Source organism: Gekko japonicus, unplaced genomic scaffold (genome assembly GCF_001447785.1).
Source record: "Gekko japonicus isolate JY-2015 unplaced genomic scaffold, Gekko_japonicus_V1.1 scaffold168, whole genome shotgun sequence".
In the NCBI taxonomy this organism is placed as follows: Eukaryota; Metazoa; Chordata; class Lepidosauria; order Squamata; family Gekkonidae; genus Gekko; species Gekko japonicus.
Genome location: NW_015167535.1, coordinates 53560 through 68985, shown reverse-complemented (window position 1 = coordinate 68985; position 15426 = coordinate 53560). Strand labels below are relative to the sequence as shown.

Here is a 15426-nt window from a genome sequence, read left to right as displayed (position 1 = left end):
CCAGCTACAGAGGCATTTAGCCACAAAATCCATAAGCAGAAGAGAGCTCACAGAGTGGAACTTTTTGTTTCCACCTTGCATGGCAGCTCATTGAGACCCTCCCCACTGATCCCAAGGGCCAGCAGATAGTCAAGAGCTGCACAGGGGGAGGAAAGTGGGGTTTTCCAATGGGAGAGCAAAATCAGCAGAAACTGCTCCTCCCCCAACATAGATCCCAACTTTGTCCTATTGTGCTGTACTTGACCAGCCACTGACTTCTGGGAACAAACTGGGAAATGTCATTTCATCAATAGAAACAAATTATACAAGCCAAGATTTAAAAAGTGTGTGTGTGTGTGTGTTATGCACAGGCTGAAATAGTATGGTTTCAAAAGAGCTCTACCATTTAACTATTCTGTGCATGGGTTAATGTTGGTTGAGACACAAAGAATCACACACAGAAATATTATAGCTCCTCCCTTCTGACCACTGCTCAGGTGTTCTTCCTGCAAGCATCAGGAATACTCCAGAGCCATACTCCGTGATGTGGTCGGAAGTGTCCATGCCTACGGCGACTCCTATCCCGTGGGGTAGGGGCTACTGCCTTCCTACCATCCCACTCACCAATCAAAGTTTATTCATTTATTAAATTATATCCCACCTTTCCTTTTGACTCAGATTTGAAGTCTTCCTCCAGTCTAAGGAGTGTTTCTCCAACTTGTGGCTCCTAAGTTGGAGGAAAACCACAGAGAGGAGGGTTGCAATCACCCCCAATATACATTTCCGACCTTCAGAAATGAGAAAAGCCTGAAACAGGTAAGTATTCTTCTCACCAAGCTCAGGAAAACAGAATTCAGAACTGTGAACCCACAAGACTTGCAGCAGGGGGGGGGATCCCTCCTCCCACTGCCACTGATTCCCTCCAGAGGACACCAGCCACTGCTCCAGGCCTGACAACAGCAGGGGGCACACCAGCCACTGCTCCAGCCTGGCCACAGGGGGCCCAGAAGTGGCGGTGGAGGATGGCGGCTGCTCCTCTGACCCGGCCATAGGGGACGTCAGCTGCTGTTCCGAGCCCAAGGCAGCAGCCAGTATCCTCCACCACCGTGGCTGGGTTCAGACAGCAGCCAGAATGCTCCGCAGCCGGGCCCAGAGCAACAGCCGGCATCCTCTGTGGCCAGGTCAGAGCAGCAGCCATCATCCTTCATCACTGCTGCTGAGCCCACCGTGGCTGTCCTGGATCAGCTGCTGGCACGGTTCTCTGCTGCTGCCAGGCCCGGAGCAGCAGCCAGCATCTGGGCTGTGCCGCCAACAACAAACCCAGCACAGCTCCCCTGTCCCTCAGCTGATCGCCGAGGAACTTAGGGAGTGCCCCAAGTGTGCAGAAAAATCTCTTTAGCCTCCCTGTTGCACTGGTCCATGGATTTAGATATCCACAGGTGGTGGCCAAGGGTGGCTAATAGTATACAGATATCATGCATGACTCCAGCAACAGCTGACTGGCAAGAACATTGCTAGGCAGAATCTCATGTATTTATTATGCCCACCTGTCCTTCTGAGAAGCACAGAAAAGATTACATGGACTTCATGGGCAATCCAGGCACCAGCAGGGCTGTGATCTGCTTAGCTTGAACAATGTCAAACACAGCACCCCTCTGACTGTTACCTGGTGTGGTCTTGTACATTACTTTTTCCTAGCTCGAAGAAATGGAAGAAATGGCAACTGTGTTTTACGAGTCTTCCTTAATGTTTGGCATTAAAAAGATCCAGACTAAACTCGGACTAATGTAAGGAAAAAAATTTTTGCCAGTTCCCCCCTTCCTGCTGCAGCCCTCCAATTTGCCCCTGCTGTGGTACCCAGTCCTCCAGAAGCAACATTTGAAATAGATCAGTGGGCTGCAGTGGGAGGGGGGGAGAGAAAGTTCTGTTCTGCTGACAAAAGTGCCTTCCATTAGTGGAAAATTTAGTCTGGATCCAACCTTTTAGGTATAAAAATTTCCCATTAAGTACTTGCCCATTTAAGTAATATATGGCATCAGTAACACTGATGCATCTGCCTTTATTCTTCAGAATAGGCCCTGGCTATTTGAAATTAGTTTTGCATGGACCATATACTCTCTACAGTTTTTTTTTAAAAATCCAATAAAAGTTGCAACCGAGGATTATGAAACGGAAAACTTGTGCAGCAGGACACCCTGACAGTTATAGAGAGGCTAGCTAGATTTTGTATTAGGCTATTGCAAGATTAGGCTTCAGTTAAGGGTTTATATCACACCTGCACACAGTTACTAAGCAGAAAGCATTTTTGGCAAAGGAACTGAAATTTAAAACAAAATGTCTCCAAGCACACCAAGGAATTCCTCTGATTAGATACTCAAATTTCACAAAACACAAGTCAGGATTAAACTGCCAGCAGAAACACAACCCCCCACTCCTAGTGACTATCTAACTAGGAAAAATAAGTGTCTAAGAGAAACAACATTCAAAACAATGTTATTTAAATATATATAAAACAAAAAAAATTAACAGTTAACACGACACACACACACAAAAAAAGGAGGAAAAAAAGGCACTCGCTCATTATGAGCACAAAATGTTCAAATTGAAAGAAAGTGTTCCACGCTAAGATCCGTACCTTTTCATGCCCTGACAGCTAGCAGGAAAAGAAAAAACAAACAAACACAAATGTGACAGTGACAAAAGAAAAAAGTGAACTCTATTTTACTGTATCATATATATAGAATAAAGAATGAATTGAGTGAAACTGCAAGAGCTTACTCCACATACCAAGAAACTACACACAATGGTTTGAGATCTTTTTTAAAAAATGGTAACGCGTCAATGGTTAGAGCACACCTTGCCAATCCATTCAAATCACACATAGCTTCCTGGGCTTCCCATCTTTGGCATCTGACCTGGTTTTTCACAGGATCCTGATTCTTTAGTTATTGCAAGACAGCCAATATTAAGCTGGCCAAGCAAAACACAGGAATTAGTTGTGACATAAAAAGGTAAAGGTTCCCTTGCTCGAAAGCCAGTTGAATCCAACTCTAGGGTTGCGGTGCTCATCTCCGTTTCAAAGCCGAAGAGCCAGTGCTGTCCGAGGACATTTCCGTGGTCATGTGGCCGGCATGACTAAACACCGAGGCGCACGGAACGCTGTTACCCTCCCACTGAAGTGGTACCTATTTATCTACTTGCAATTTCTTGCTTTCGAACTGCTAGGTTGGCAGGAGCTGGAACTAGAGACGGGAGCTCACTCCGTCATGCGTTTGTGACACACAAAGTAGGAAACAGCACTACTGGATGCTCTTTCCTACTGAAAGCTCCTTAACCATGAAAAGCAGCCCAGCAAGGAACAGTCAAGCACAGCCCTCTTCCTGGGGTGCTGGTTGGGCACTTTTTGAATTTTATTCAGATACGCCCCCTTGATTCCTCTATTCTGAAATGGTGCAATTCTGGCAGCACTAAACCTCTGGCTTTCCCCCTGAATGTCTAAATCAGTTCCCAATCTGACTGAGAAGTAGACTACCCATCAATCAAAAAAGAGAACTGTGACTTTAAGGCAGGACATGCATTACACACCTGAACATTCTGAGGCTTCTCTGGAAAAATCCACCTCAGATACAGCTTGAGCATTTCTGGAAGCCTTTTATGGTGTTTCTATACTTGAGCTACTCATTTTCCTTTTACGTAGCACCCAACAGTGATGTGGGAATTGGTAAAATAGTTATTTGGTTGAAGACAGAATACAGGACAGAGAAAGAGAAATCTTACCATTCAGGCTAATCTGAATTCCTAATTTCCAGCCACTTATTCAGCACTCCTAACTATTAAAAACCAGTTTTCAAAAACAAAGTAGAAACAATCTTAAAAAGCAGGGTTTTTTTCTACCCTACAACTCACATCTTATACCCCTTGCTACCCCTGCTAGGGAGGCTGTGGAGTAAGCATTTGGCAGCCTTGCTGTTGTGTCTGTTGGTTGGTGCTTTCTATGAATAGCTCATATGTGATCCATCTGCAGGCAAAGTCAAGATTACCAAGGCACTGAGCAATAATTATCAACTGTGTAGTCATTGTACTGTTTAGTTGCTACTGAATGAATATGGCATAGTGACTGGATTAACTGAGAGGGCAAGGAGCACAGCAGCAACAGCAGGAGCTTGGCTGCCCAGAAACGTAACTAAGCACTCATTTGTACCCATCCACAATGCATTTTTATGTGTGTTTTAAAAAAAAGAGAGAAAGAAAATGCCACAGGTATTGTTAAATTTAGCACGTTGAACAATTCAAAAGAAAGGAAAAGCCCTCTCATACTGAAAAGGTTCTGAAACTGGGGTTGATCCAGCCATCCACCAAGTAGCCTTCTTCCAGCCTAAAGAAATCTTCCTCCAACTTAAGTGACTCTTCCTCCAATGGAAAGCTCCTTAGATTGGAGGAAGGCTTCCAACTTGAGCAGAAAGGAAAGGTGGGGTATAAATATTTCAATAAATAAACAAACGCTGCTCAGTGGAGTCGTAGAATGGGGGTAAGTATCTATTGCACAATCACAGATTCGGGGGGGGGGGCTTGTTCTGTTTAACAGCCTCCTACTCTACAAGGTATAGATTTGCAGGAGCATTTGGGTTTCTTTTTCCTTTTATTCTCTTAGAAGCTCATTGACTCATAAATCTCGAGCAGCAGAAAGTACTTATTCCTTATGTTTTTGATGCAAGGGCTAAAAGGATTGAGGCATATTTTGCAATTGCTAAGATAAATTTAGGATCCTTATTGCTAAGCAAAAGAGCCAGGGTTTCTGGAGTATAAGGGGATGGTTGATTAATTAAAAGCTTAATATAACAATCCCTTATATTTAAAAAAAACCTACATTGATCAGGGAATGAAAGGATGTATCAATTCTATTAAGGTCACAAGGGCAAATTCAGTTGGAATAGAGTCTGTTCAAAAACCTACCCTGTAAAAGCATTGTAGGGAATTCAGTCTTGCAAACAGGAAAGTTCTGCAATATCGTGGGAAGGTAAGACAGGGGGGTATTGATTTTGGAAAAGAAAGACCAAAAGATAGGGGTGAACAAACTCTGTGGGCTCTCAGAATCAAGCTGCTATGGTCTGTTTCTAGGACACAGCTTTTAATCATAGAAAATGCTTTGGATTTGCCCATCATCAATCGACATTCCAACTATCATCAGTTTCTCATCCAAGGCTTTCATCCAAGTTGATTTGTGGGTATCCCGATTTAAAGTGTCTAACAAGCCATCTTCGGCATAGAGCAATTTTAATCTCAGTTTAAAAGCATATAGCCACCCTCTTGCTTCCAAGGATAGCTGTCCAAATTCTGCCCACGCAACATTAGACACACAACAGGGGATATTCAATATTTTCCAAAGAAATCGTGCTAAGGGTCAGTTGATATTATCAGAGATAGCTTTAACCCAAACAGCTGAGACATAAAGAATAATGGGGGCTACTTTCAGATTAAAAGTTTACACCGCTCCAGGAATATATTCCTCTCCCCTAATGTGGAAAAACTTATTTATAGTGCTTGCGGATTGTTTTTCTTTATTAAGCACTGTTCTGAGCTGGGGAGTCCAGGACAGATCTGCCAAAAAAAATAATAATTCCAAAAGAGGGGAATTAACTTGCTCAATATTGGACCCATTGATTGACTATTGAGATGAGTTCCATTTCTTAGAATTGGTGAAAACTATGATTTTAGATTTCAAAAAAACTTTCTGAGAGCAACAGTTGCAGCCCAACCCTAGTTCGAGGCAGGATCATGGCATAATCTGCATAAAGCAGAATAGGTACACCAATATCAGCTAATTTTGGTGGATTGCAGGAGTCATCGAAAACTGATGCTGCACCATTTAAGTATAACAAGAAAGGCACCAGCAAACTCCTTTTTCCAAATTGAATGGATTTGTTAAGTTCCGCTCATACCCATATCATACTTGAGCAGTCAAACCTGAATATAATTGCTGAATAGGTTCTAGAAGTCTTTTATCCATATTAGTTTGATTAAGCTTGTTTCATAATCTGGGACGATTTATAGAATTTATAGATCAGTGAAAGCCACATATAATCGCCCTCCCTTAAAAGATGAATACTTCTCAGCCAAGTGATAAAGGCCTAAGCAAATAGCCACAAGTTGAAGAACCTCGCCTAAGACCCATCTGTTCATGCCCCAAAAGGTTTTCTGATTCCATCCAATCCAAGAACTTCTTCAATAGGTAAGTGGAATATAGCTTTCCTAGAGAAGGAAGAAGGCTGATTGGTCAATAACAGGATGGATCACATCTAGAACCCTTTTTAAATATTGGGACAATAATAGACTGTTTCCATAAACAGGTATTTGTTCACTAATGTTAATATAAGTAAAAACTAGACCCAAGACTGTGACCCACCATTGATGATCATCCTTATGAAACTTGTTAGGAATTAGATCAGAGCCCGGTGCTTTTCCTAATTTTAATCCTTTGATAAGGCAAGTGACCTCCTTGGTTGATATCAGGGTGTTGTTGCATCAAGAGGAATAACAGGAGATATAGTAGGCACATTTGCATCAGAGTAGATCTACTTAAAATAACTTTCCCATGTCAGAGGGGCTATACAACATGGGAATTAAGAGGTTGGATTTACAGTAGTATTGATAACAGACCAAAAGGCCTTATTGTCATTGCTATTAATATGTGAAATAAGAAGTCTCCATTCCTTACTAAGGGCCATCTGTTTCCTCGTCTTGATCAGTTCTCTGTACATTTTTTAAAAATTCCTATGCTCTCAAAGGACTGATATTGTACAGTTATTTTTAAACTCATGAGGCTTCTGTTGAATATGCCTTTTCATTCTTTTATGATCACTGTTAAACCAACTATTCCTCTTCAAAAGGTGTCCTGTCAAGGTTCTTTTTCACAAAAAGGGGTCTGAACAGTTCTAATACCTGATCCAAGTTTTGCAAACAGTTAAGCACTGAATCTGATTGCAAAGCCCTGTTGACTAAGGTGTTACGGGGATGGGGCCCATTATGGTTCAAGCCTTGTCACTAGAGTTAGAACTCCAGCATAATTGACAAACTTTATTTTGATTTTGGGAAAGAGGGAAGCTTTGTTCTGGAATACCAAAGTATTCAAAGGATTAATCTATAGAAAAGAAGACTGAGAGATGGTCACTTCCCATAAAGTCACCAACTTTTAGGAACTCAGAATGGGAGAGGTAACCAAGTGGGGCCAGGATTTAATCTATTACACTGACTCCTCTGGGACTCACATAGGTGAAGTCACCAACTCAATTACCCTCTGGGTAGCCATTCAGTGGAATAAAGTTTCTCTGAATCACAAATTTAGCCAACTCTAAACCACCTCGATTTATTACAACATCCTTGGATTTTCTATAATGCCAAAGAAGGCTAAGAAATTCATCATTCTCTGGGCCTAACAGTTTGGAGAAGAGAGTATAATCGTCACTGCCAATCCTTGCATTAAATTCACCTGCTAATACTGAAGGAGTCCCCAGAAAACAGGCCTGAAAGTTGCAAGTCATCAGCAATTTCCCCCAGACATTCCCAGCTCTGAACCACTAAATGGATGGAGGAATTTAAACGGAGGAAATGCTTGGATTTCATGGAGAGGTGTGGGCTCCATAAGTGTGAATTAATGGCTTGGCCTGAAACATCAGTATCTACCAGAATGCACATACCTAATCCAAAGCTTTAACAATTATCCCTCCCCTTCATGTGCTCTAGTCACTGAAGCAACAAGGAAGATCATTAACTTCATCACAAAACAAGGGAAATGCTATTTACCCTTCTTGAAACTGTTGCGTTAGTCCTCTCTTTGAGCTGAGGATCTGTGGGCAAATTCATCCAAATGATATAAGGAGTATCATACTTCGCTCGCAATCTTGGGCATCGCTTGAAGATGAAATCAATAAGAAAAAATTTGATTCCTGCATAAAGTCCTATATAATTGGAAAGACAAAACTTCTATCAGCCCAACACCAATATGACTAAAATTTTGCTACACATACCACCCTATCTTGTCTCTAATTATGGCTTGCATCCACATGGCAGTGATTCTTCAAGCAGCGCCCACTGCTGGTGCAAATGCAGGGGAGTTCATAGTGGCAACAAAGCATCCATTTGGTGCCTTTCACTTCACTTTCCTTACCTCTACCCACCATAACTGCCATCGCCCTCATAGAGGGCTCTTGGGGGCTTTTTAAAAAAATGGCAATTTCTGTATGACTATAGAGTAATGCTATAGCAATTACCATTTTTTTATAATCCAAAAAAATGTCCTCTGCTAGCATGAGTGGAGGAGGAGGGCAACCACATGGAGTGGAGACAAGGCAAATGGTGCCAATAAGGACAGGACCTACAAATATATGCACCACTTTGTGCACAATGAATGTAAACATGCTTTGACTTGGATATGCACCACCTTGTGCACAATGAATGTAAACACCTTGTGCACAATGAATGTAAACATGCTTTGACTTGGATCTTTCTCAAGGGATCACATTAGACAATTGGGGAAAACATCATGCAAATACTGGGGGGAAATAACTCCTTCTGAATTGGATGCCAGACCAGAGCAAAATCCCTGTTTAGAAGCAACTGTTGCTCATCTGATTTTGGTGGTGGACAGGGCTGTCAAGTCACAGCTGACTTAGGGTGATCCTGTGGGGTCTTCAAGGCAAGAGGCATTCAGAGGTGGTTTGCCATTGCCTGCCTCCATGTCACGGCTCTGGTATTCCTTGCTGGTCTCCCATCCAAATACTAGCCAGGGCCAACCCTACTCAGCTTCCAAGATCTGACAAGATCGGGCCAGCCTGAGCTATTTCAGTCAGGGCCATTTGATTCTACCCTCCCACTAAAGCTGGAGTTACACAGCCATCAGCAAACATTGATCTGGAATACCAAACTGATAGACTTCAGTAAAGCAGCTGATAAGGGGAGTGGTTTACAAGCCAAGAAAACAGGAGGAAAGGAGGTAGTGTTTAAGCCCGCTCACATAATCGTCCTACACAATATCTTCCTTGCAGCTACTTTCCCTCTGCATAGGGCATAACACATCTCAGAATCCCAGCTGGGGGAGCGAGTTGCAGGGGGAAGTAGCAATTACAGGGTGAAAGCTCCCCCTTCTACCTACCATTTCTCCACTGCAAATCGCTTCTTCACCCGCTGTTTGAAGGCTGGTGTGACATAGCAGTTAGAGTATTGGAGTAGGACCTGGGACAACTGGGTTCAAATCCCTGCTCTGCCACTGAAGAACACCCAGGTGACCTTGGGCCCATGACAATCTCTCAGCCTAACCTACCTCACAAAGTTGTTGTGAGGACAGAGTGGAGTAACGAAGACCGACTAAATAGCCACTTTGGGTCCCAACCACGGATCAAAACAGTATTATTAACAACAACAACAGGATTCCTGACCCTGCTCTGCCATCAAATGAATGATTAGTAGTCCAACCAAATAGCCTTCAAGCCAAATAATCACCCTAATGAGCTTTGTGGCTGTTTATCTACCCAAGTTTATTGCTGCCTAGCACCAGATTTGGGGGTGGGGTGTTTGCACTGGATGGAGATTTACTTGCCCTCCAAGGTTTTTAGCACCATCCAAAACAGTTTTTTGATTGTTGAAAGTTTAAAAAACTAAAAGCATAAGATTTCCAGTACACAAGAGATTTAATTTTGAAATGTTTCTCCTACTTTATTGTGCACATGCACACTTCAATACCATATGGGGAAAAAGTAAGAGAAATCCCTTCAAAATCTCACACAACACAGAGGTAGTTTTGATGTAAAGCAGGGAAGGATATTTTTCTCTTTAAAAGAGGTTATAAATATGAAAAGGAGCCTGCTCTACTACTAGAATGAAGACAGTTTTAGGTGGGTAGCTGTGCTGGTTTGAAGCAGTTTGAGTCCAGTAGCATCTTAGCGATTGAAGAGAACTTTAAGTCTCAAAAGCTCACAGCCTGGAAATCTTCTTGGCCTTTCAAGTGCTACTGGACTACATTTTGCTAGAATGAAGAAACTATTCAGTGGGAAGGGGGATTATTTTTAAATGGCAGCATATTATTTTGTGGGGAAGTAGGTAGTCTTACATTGCTGCCACCCTCTTTGAAATAGATATTCATACGTCTGCATGTTTCCATCTTTCACTTCATTAAAAAAACTTTTATACCTCTAAAACAAAAACAAAAAAACGGCTTAGTTGATAGGAGGGGAGAACTTGTGCCTGCAGTAACCATATATACATCTTTACCATCAGGCTTCATCTCCCTTCTAAATCAGGGAGTCTTCAGTGGGTCAGAAAAATGTACAGAATAGATCTGGTGGAGACACAGTCCTTAGAGAGCATTATAACCCTCTCCCGCTAATATGCTATTGTTGGGCAACAATTTGTTCTATCAAGTAAATTGTTTGTAACTAAACATCAATCTTTGTCAAGCAAGATCTGCAATTCTAACATTTGAAACATGAATAGCAAGTTACATAAAAACAACAGGGTTACCCATTGAAAGCCCAATTATCCTGTATGGAATACAGCAGGAGGCAATAAAAGCTGCCCACAGGGCAATATACAGCTTCTGGGTTGTTTCTGGCTGGACCCACATAAACAAGCTGCGGGAGGAAACATAGAAACAGTTAAACATTTTATAGCACTTAATATTCTGCCAATTCAAGTGTTCTAAAATGATATTCTGCTGGGTAGAGAATATACACATGTACACTTACTTTTTAATTTTTTCCAGTATGTCTGACATCTTGCCAAACAGGTTCTGAAAACAAGAAAGAATAAACCTGAAATATAGAACCTTTGCTTCTATGTAATCTAAACTGAATAGGGTTCCTACTTTTTAAATCACCACTGAAATTTTCACACACATGAAGTTGAATTATACTGCATGAGACCATGGTTCAAACAAAACCAGTCTGGTCTACTCCAACTCGTAGCAGCTCTTCAGGGTCTCAAGAAGAAATCTTTTATATGACTTACTACCTGATCCTTTTACCTGGAGATGTCGGGGATGGAACCAGAAAGAAGACAATCTACCGTTGATGGCCCCCGTTCTGTCATTAACGTGACCATTGCAGAGCAGAAAAGAACCTTAATTCCAATCATGCAACATGTGACCCTGCAGCATACTCCCAAACTCTTAAAACTTGGCAAGGAAATCAGGAATGTTATGGCTGTACTCAACCTTTGAGAAAACAAAATTTCGTAGGGATTTTCGTTATATGGCTATAGATTTAAGCAGGGAAAAAACCCAAAGCCTAAATGCAGCATTTCTTCATGTGGAAAACATCCAATCTAATATTGTACCTGTGCTTTCTGTGCCACATCCAGAACAAGCTGGAACTTTTCTGACACTGTAAGGTCTTCCTTTGGAGGTTCCTGTCACAGGATCAAATGCCAGAAATTAAGCTTTTCAGATTTAGACATTTCCTGCACACTTTATTTCTTTTTTTAAAAAAGCTTACATACCACCTCAGTTATCACTGGGAACTCAAGACTGCTTACAAAAGCTAAAATGCATACATCAATATCAATCCACGGTACTCGATCACAACAACCAAAGTATCAGAAGCACCATAGAACAGACAAAACACAACAGATACCATAAGACAGCCAACTCAGACAGAACAGCCTGCAACATCTGGTAAGCATGAAAGGTTCGCCCAAAAAGTTTAGTTTTACAGAGTTCCTGGAATACTACGAGGGTCACAGCTTGGCTGACATGGTTCTGCTTACGTCAGCCAAGCTCTGACCTTCTTAGAATTCCAGGAAGAACACTGAAAAAATAGGACTTACTTGAGACTAGTCCTGCTTAAAATTGCTGCATTCTAAGCAGGTCTACTCTGAAGTAAGTCCTATTTTTTTCAGTGTTTTTAGGATTACAGTCACAGTCTAGTATACTGTTCCATACAGATGGGGCAGTCATGGAGAAAATCCAAGATTAGTTGGCAGCCAACTTAAACACCCATCATATACGGCCACCAAGAAGACCCTGTCGTGACAAAGGAGCCTCACATGAACATGTAGGGAGAACAGTTAAGGGGGGGGGGGGATCTACCATGTAAATTACTGTGGTTGAACAGAATATGTTCCTTAATTTCGGATGCAGCCACACATCAATTGATATTGGTGCTATTACTGCAATACAGGTATAATTTCTAACTGGATTTTCCTGTGTGGACAAGTTGATCCAGTTGCAAATCACTGCTATAATTAAATAATAGCACAATATCTGACAATGTGTGAATGCAACCTTAGTTCCGGAGTACCAGATGCAAGTTACAAATATCAAGTTGTCTTCTACGTAAACCTCCCTAAATAGATCTCATGCCTATTAATTCTTACAATGAGCCACCCTTAAACACAGCAGTATCTCAAATAAAAAGATAGTATGAAAGAAAGAAAGAAAGAAAGAAAGAAAGAAAGAAAGAAAGAAAGAAAGAAAGAAAGAAAGAAAGAAAGATTTTCTTACTTTCCTGCATATGAATGAATACATTAAATATTATTATTTTTTTGATTGTCAGGGCAAGAAAAAATGGTGCTGATGTGGACATAACTTCCAAAATGCACACCATCTTATCCACATGGCATGCCAATGTGTTTTGACTGTGATCTTTCAACAAAGTTCATTTTGAGCCGGGTTTGGGAAATGTTGGAGCAAAGAAGCAGAAAGTGGACAATCAGGGGATGACATTGTACAAACACTAACCCCCCCCCCCCAAACCCACTCTACTTTGGATGCCAAACTGCAAACAAAAACCTCTGTGGGGAAGCAACCTGTTATCATTGTCTTTCACTAGCTAGGGAAGACTTGTTTTGGTTTGTCTGATGTTCCACCAATAACCCCTCCCTCCTGCCTCATGTTTTAATTGCTATCTTGGTGTTTTATAGATATATTTCAACTTTGGTTTTAACTGGATATACTTTTATAATGTTTTGTTTTTAATTGTTAGCTGCCTTGGTGGCCCTGATTGGGTAGAAAGGCAGGATATAAATTTTGTAAATAAATAAACCTAAGCCCTCTATGAAGTGGTATTATGTGCAAAATTGAGGTTTTCAAAAAATGCACAAAAGTATTTTTTTTTTGCTCTCAGAACGCAGCCGAATGCAGCCAAGTTGATTAGACAGAGGAAAATCCATACTATTAATACTTGATATTTTCAAGCTCTTATCAAACATTCCCCAAGTTATCTTAAAATATTTAAACTTACAATGGGATCAGAAACTTCAGGCACAATACTCCACTGTATTCTCCACCCCCTAAAAGAAAAGACTACTTTTAATCTTTTCCATATGGCTCCATAAGAACGGATCATAAGCAATGCTTTTAAAAAGCAACTTGTGTGGGTAGTAAACATCTTTCCAGTCTATTTTTGTATTCCCCACCCCACCCCAAGTCGGCTACAGTTTCAAAGTCTTATGGAACCATACAGTCCTGAATACTCAAAAGGCTGGAGTAAATCACGTTTAAAGTAAATAATGTGTATGTTTGTTCTTGACCAAGGAAACACTACATCAACTGTGCAAAAGCACCATTCAATGCATTTCAGAAAACCCATGCTCAATAATCAATTTTCTGACCATAAGCCATAATTATGGCATCACAGTGTTTCTACACAAACAGCATTCATTCTGTGCAGATTGCTGCCTGGATCTTTATAATCAAGGGCTTTTTTAAATCACAGTACAGCTTTTTATCACAAAAATGACTCTGCCTTGATCAAATTTTGGACCTGCAGTAAGAAAATGAAGCTTGCCGGAAGCCAGCAATTCCCAAAGTTGCTGTTGACAAAATTTGATTTCTAAAATTTCAATAACGATAATGGAACGGTCAGCATAATTGTATAGTACACAGGCACATCACATTAAGTGAACAGAGTTGAGAGAATTTTGCAATCAACATAGCATGTCTGGAAGATACACTAATATTCAGACACGAATATTCAGACTATCATTCTCCATGAGGAAAGAAAGTAGTGATTTCATCGTACTAAAAAGTCAGAATTGACATGACTTTTCCATTAGTAAGGATGCTTGCAAAATGCTAAAGGCAATGACAATTGAAGAGCGTACTCCAATGATTACATATTTGATTACAAGAATGAGACATACTGGGTAACAACCAGGGCCAAAACCAAACCTTGGTGTTATGCTGTCTACTTAAAATAGTGAGCCAAATACCTTTTAAACATCCCTAATTTCTAGATAATATTCTAAAGAGCTTTTCTTTTACAGTTCAAAAGTTAACCTTTGGCTGGAAGAGCAGAACAAGGAATCTACATTTAGTGTACAAGTGCTCCTATGTACATCTTGCATCAATAAAATATAACACAAAGAGATTACCTGGCTATGAGGTAATTTAGGGATAACCTCAAAATTGCTAAAAATAAGAACATAGGAATGGCCCAGCCATGCCATACAGCATTCATGTAGATCTATAGATTAAAAAGAGAAACATTAAAAAAATGAAAGAATTATGTTTTCATGCAATAACCATACCAAATCCATCACATGCTGAGGCCACAAACACCAATTAACAAGAAGCCACTATTCCTAATGAGCAGACCAATGTTCCCTCTAAGCTGCAGAGCCTTGTGAGCAAAAATGCTACTTTGTGACGTACTGGCATTAAAGTTGTGAGCAGACGATTTGACTACTGCATAAATTAGTTTGCTCTGGAGCCGTCCTTCCTGAGCTAAGACAAAAATCTGTGAGCTGGAGGCTAAAAACCTGTGAGCTAGCTCACACTAACTCAGCTTAGAGGGAACACTGGAGCAGACATACCCAAAATACTTGGGAGCTTTAATCTGTTAAGATATTGTAAAATATCAGGAAAATGTTGACAAATTCTATGCTTCAGTTCTATAAACCAATTATCAATGAAAATATACTGCCGAGAAAGGAGAATATTGTATTCATGGAACTCTGTGACACAGAAGGACAAAGCAATCCTGGCAGTGTAACAACAGCTGAAATCTGACAGAGAAAGGATACCACCAAAAGAAACCTTGTCATATTTCGTGTGGTTGCCATTCATCCTCCTGTGGTATTCAGATGGATGGAATTGTGTGTTACAGGGATCATGAAGCTATCTAAAAATGGCAGTCCTATGTCGATTTCCTCACTCAGTTGCCTCTTGTTCAACTATGAGTGGTGTAAAGGTTGGATAAAAAATTTCTAAACAGTCACCTCCTACCCTGATGTTATAGGTAGTGTTCCCTCTAAGCTGAATTAGTGTGAGCTAACTCACAGTTTTTTAGCCTCCAGCTCACAGATTTTTGTCTTAGCTCACAAAGGATGGCTCCAGAGCAAACTAATTTATGCAGTAGCCAAATCTCTTGCTCACAACTTTAATGCCAGTAGCTCACAAAGTAGAATTTTGCTCACAAGACTTCACAGCTTAAAGGGAGTATTGGGATAGATATTTCT

At 40.9% G+C, this 15426-nt stretch overlaps 1 protein-coding gene across 1 annotated transcript in view; it reads right to left on the bottom strand.

Moving 5' to 3' along the window:
* The window catches only part of GRAMD4 (GRAM domain containing 4), a gene marked incomplete at its 5' end in the record, with an annotated part of 66737 nt that overhangs the window by 10676 nt on the left and 40635 nt on the right, over window positions 1-15426 (bottom strand). Inside the window, 6 exons of the mRNA XM_015413489.1 lie at window positions 7780-7934; window positions 10492-10601; window positions 10716-10759; window positions 11305-11376; window positions 13209-13257; window positions 14341-14432. Coding sequence (XP_015268975.1) covers window positions 7780-7934; window positions 10492-10601; window positions 10716-10759; window positions 11305-11376; window positions 13209-13257; window positions 14341-14432 — 522 coding nt within the window. The remainder of the gene's footprint in view (window positions 1-7779; window positions 7935-10491; window positions 10602-10715; window positions 10760-11304; window positions 11377-13208; window positions 13258-14340; window positions 14433-15426) is intronic.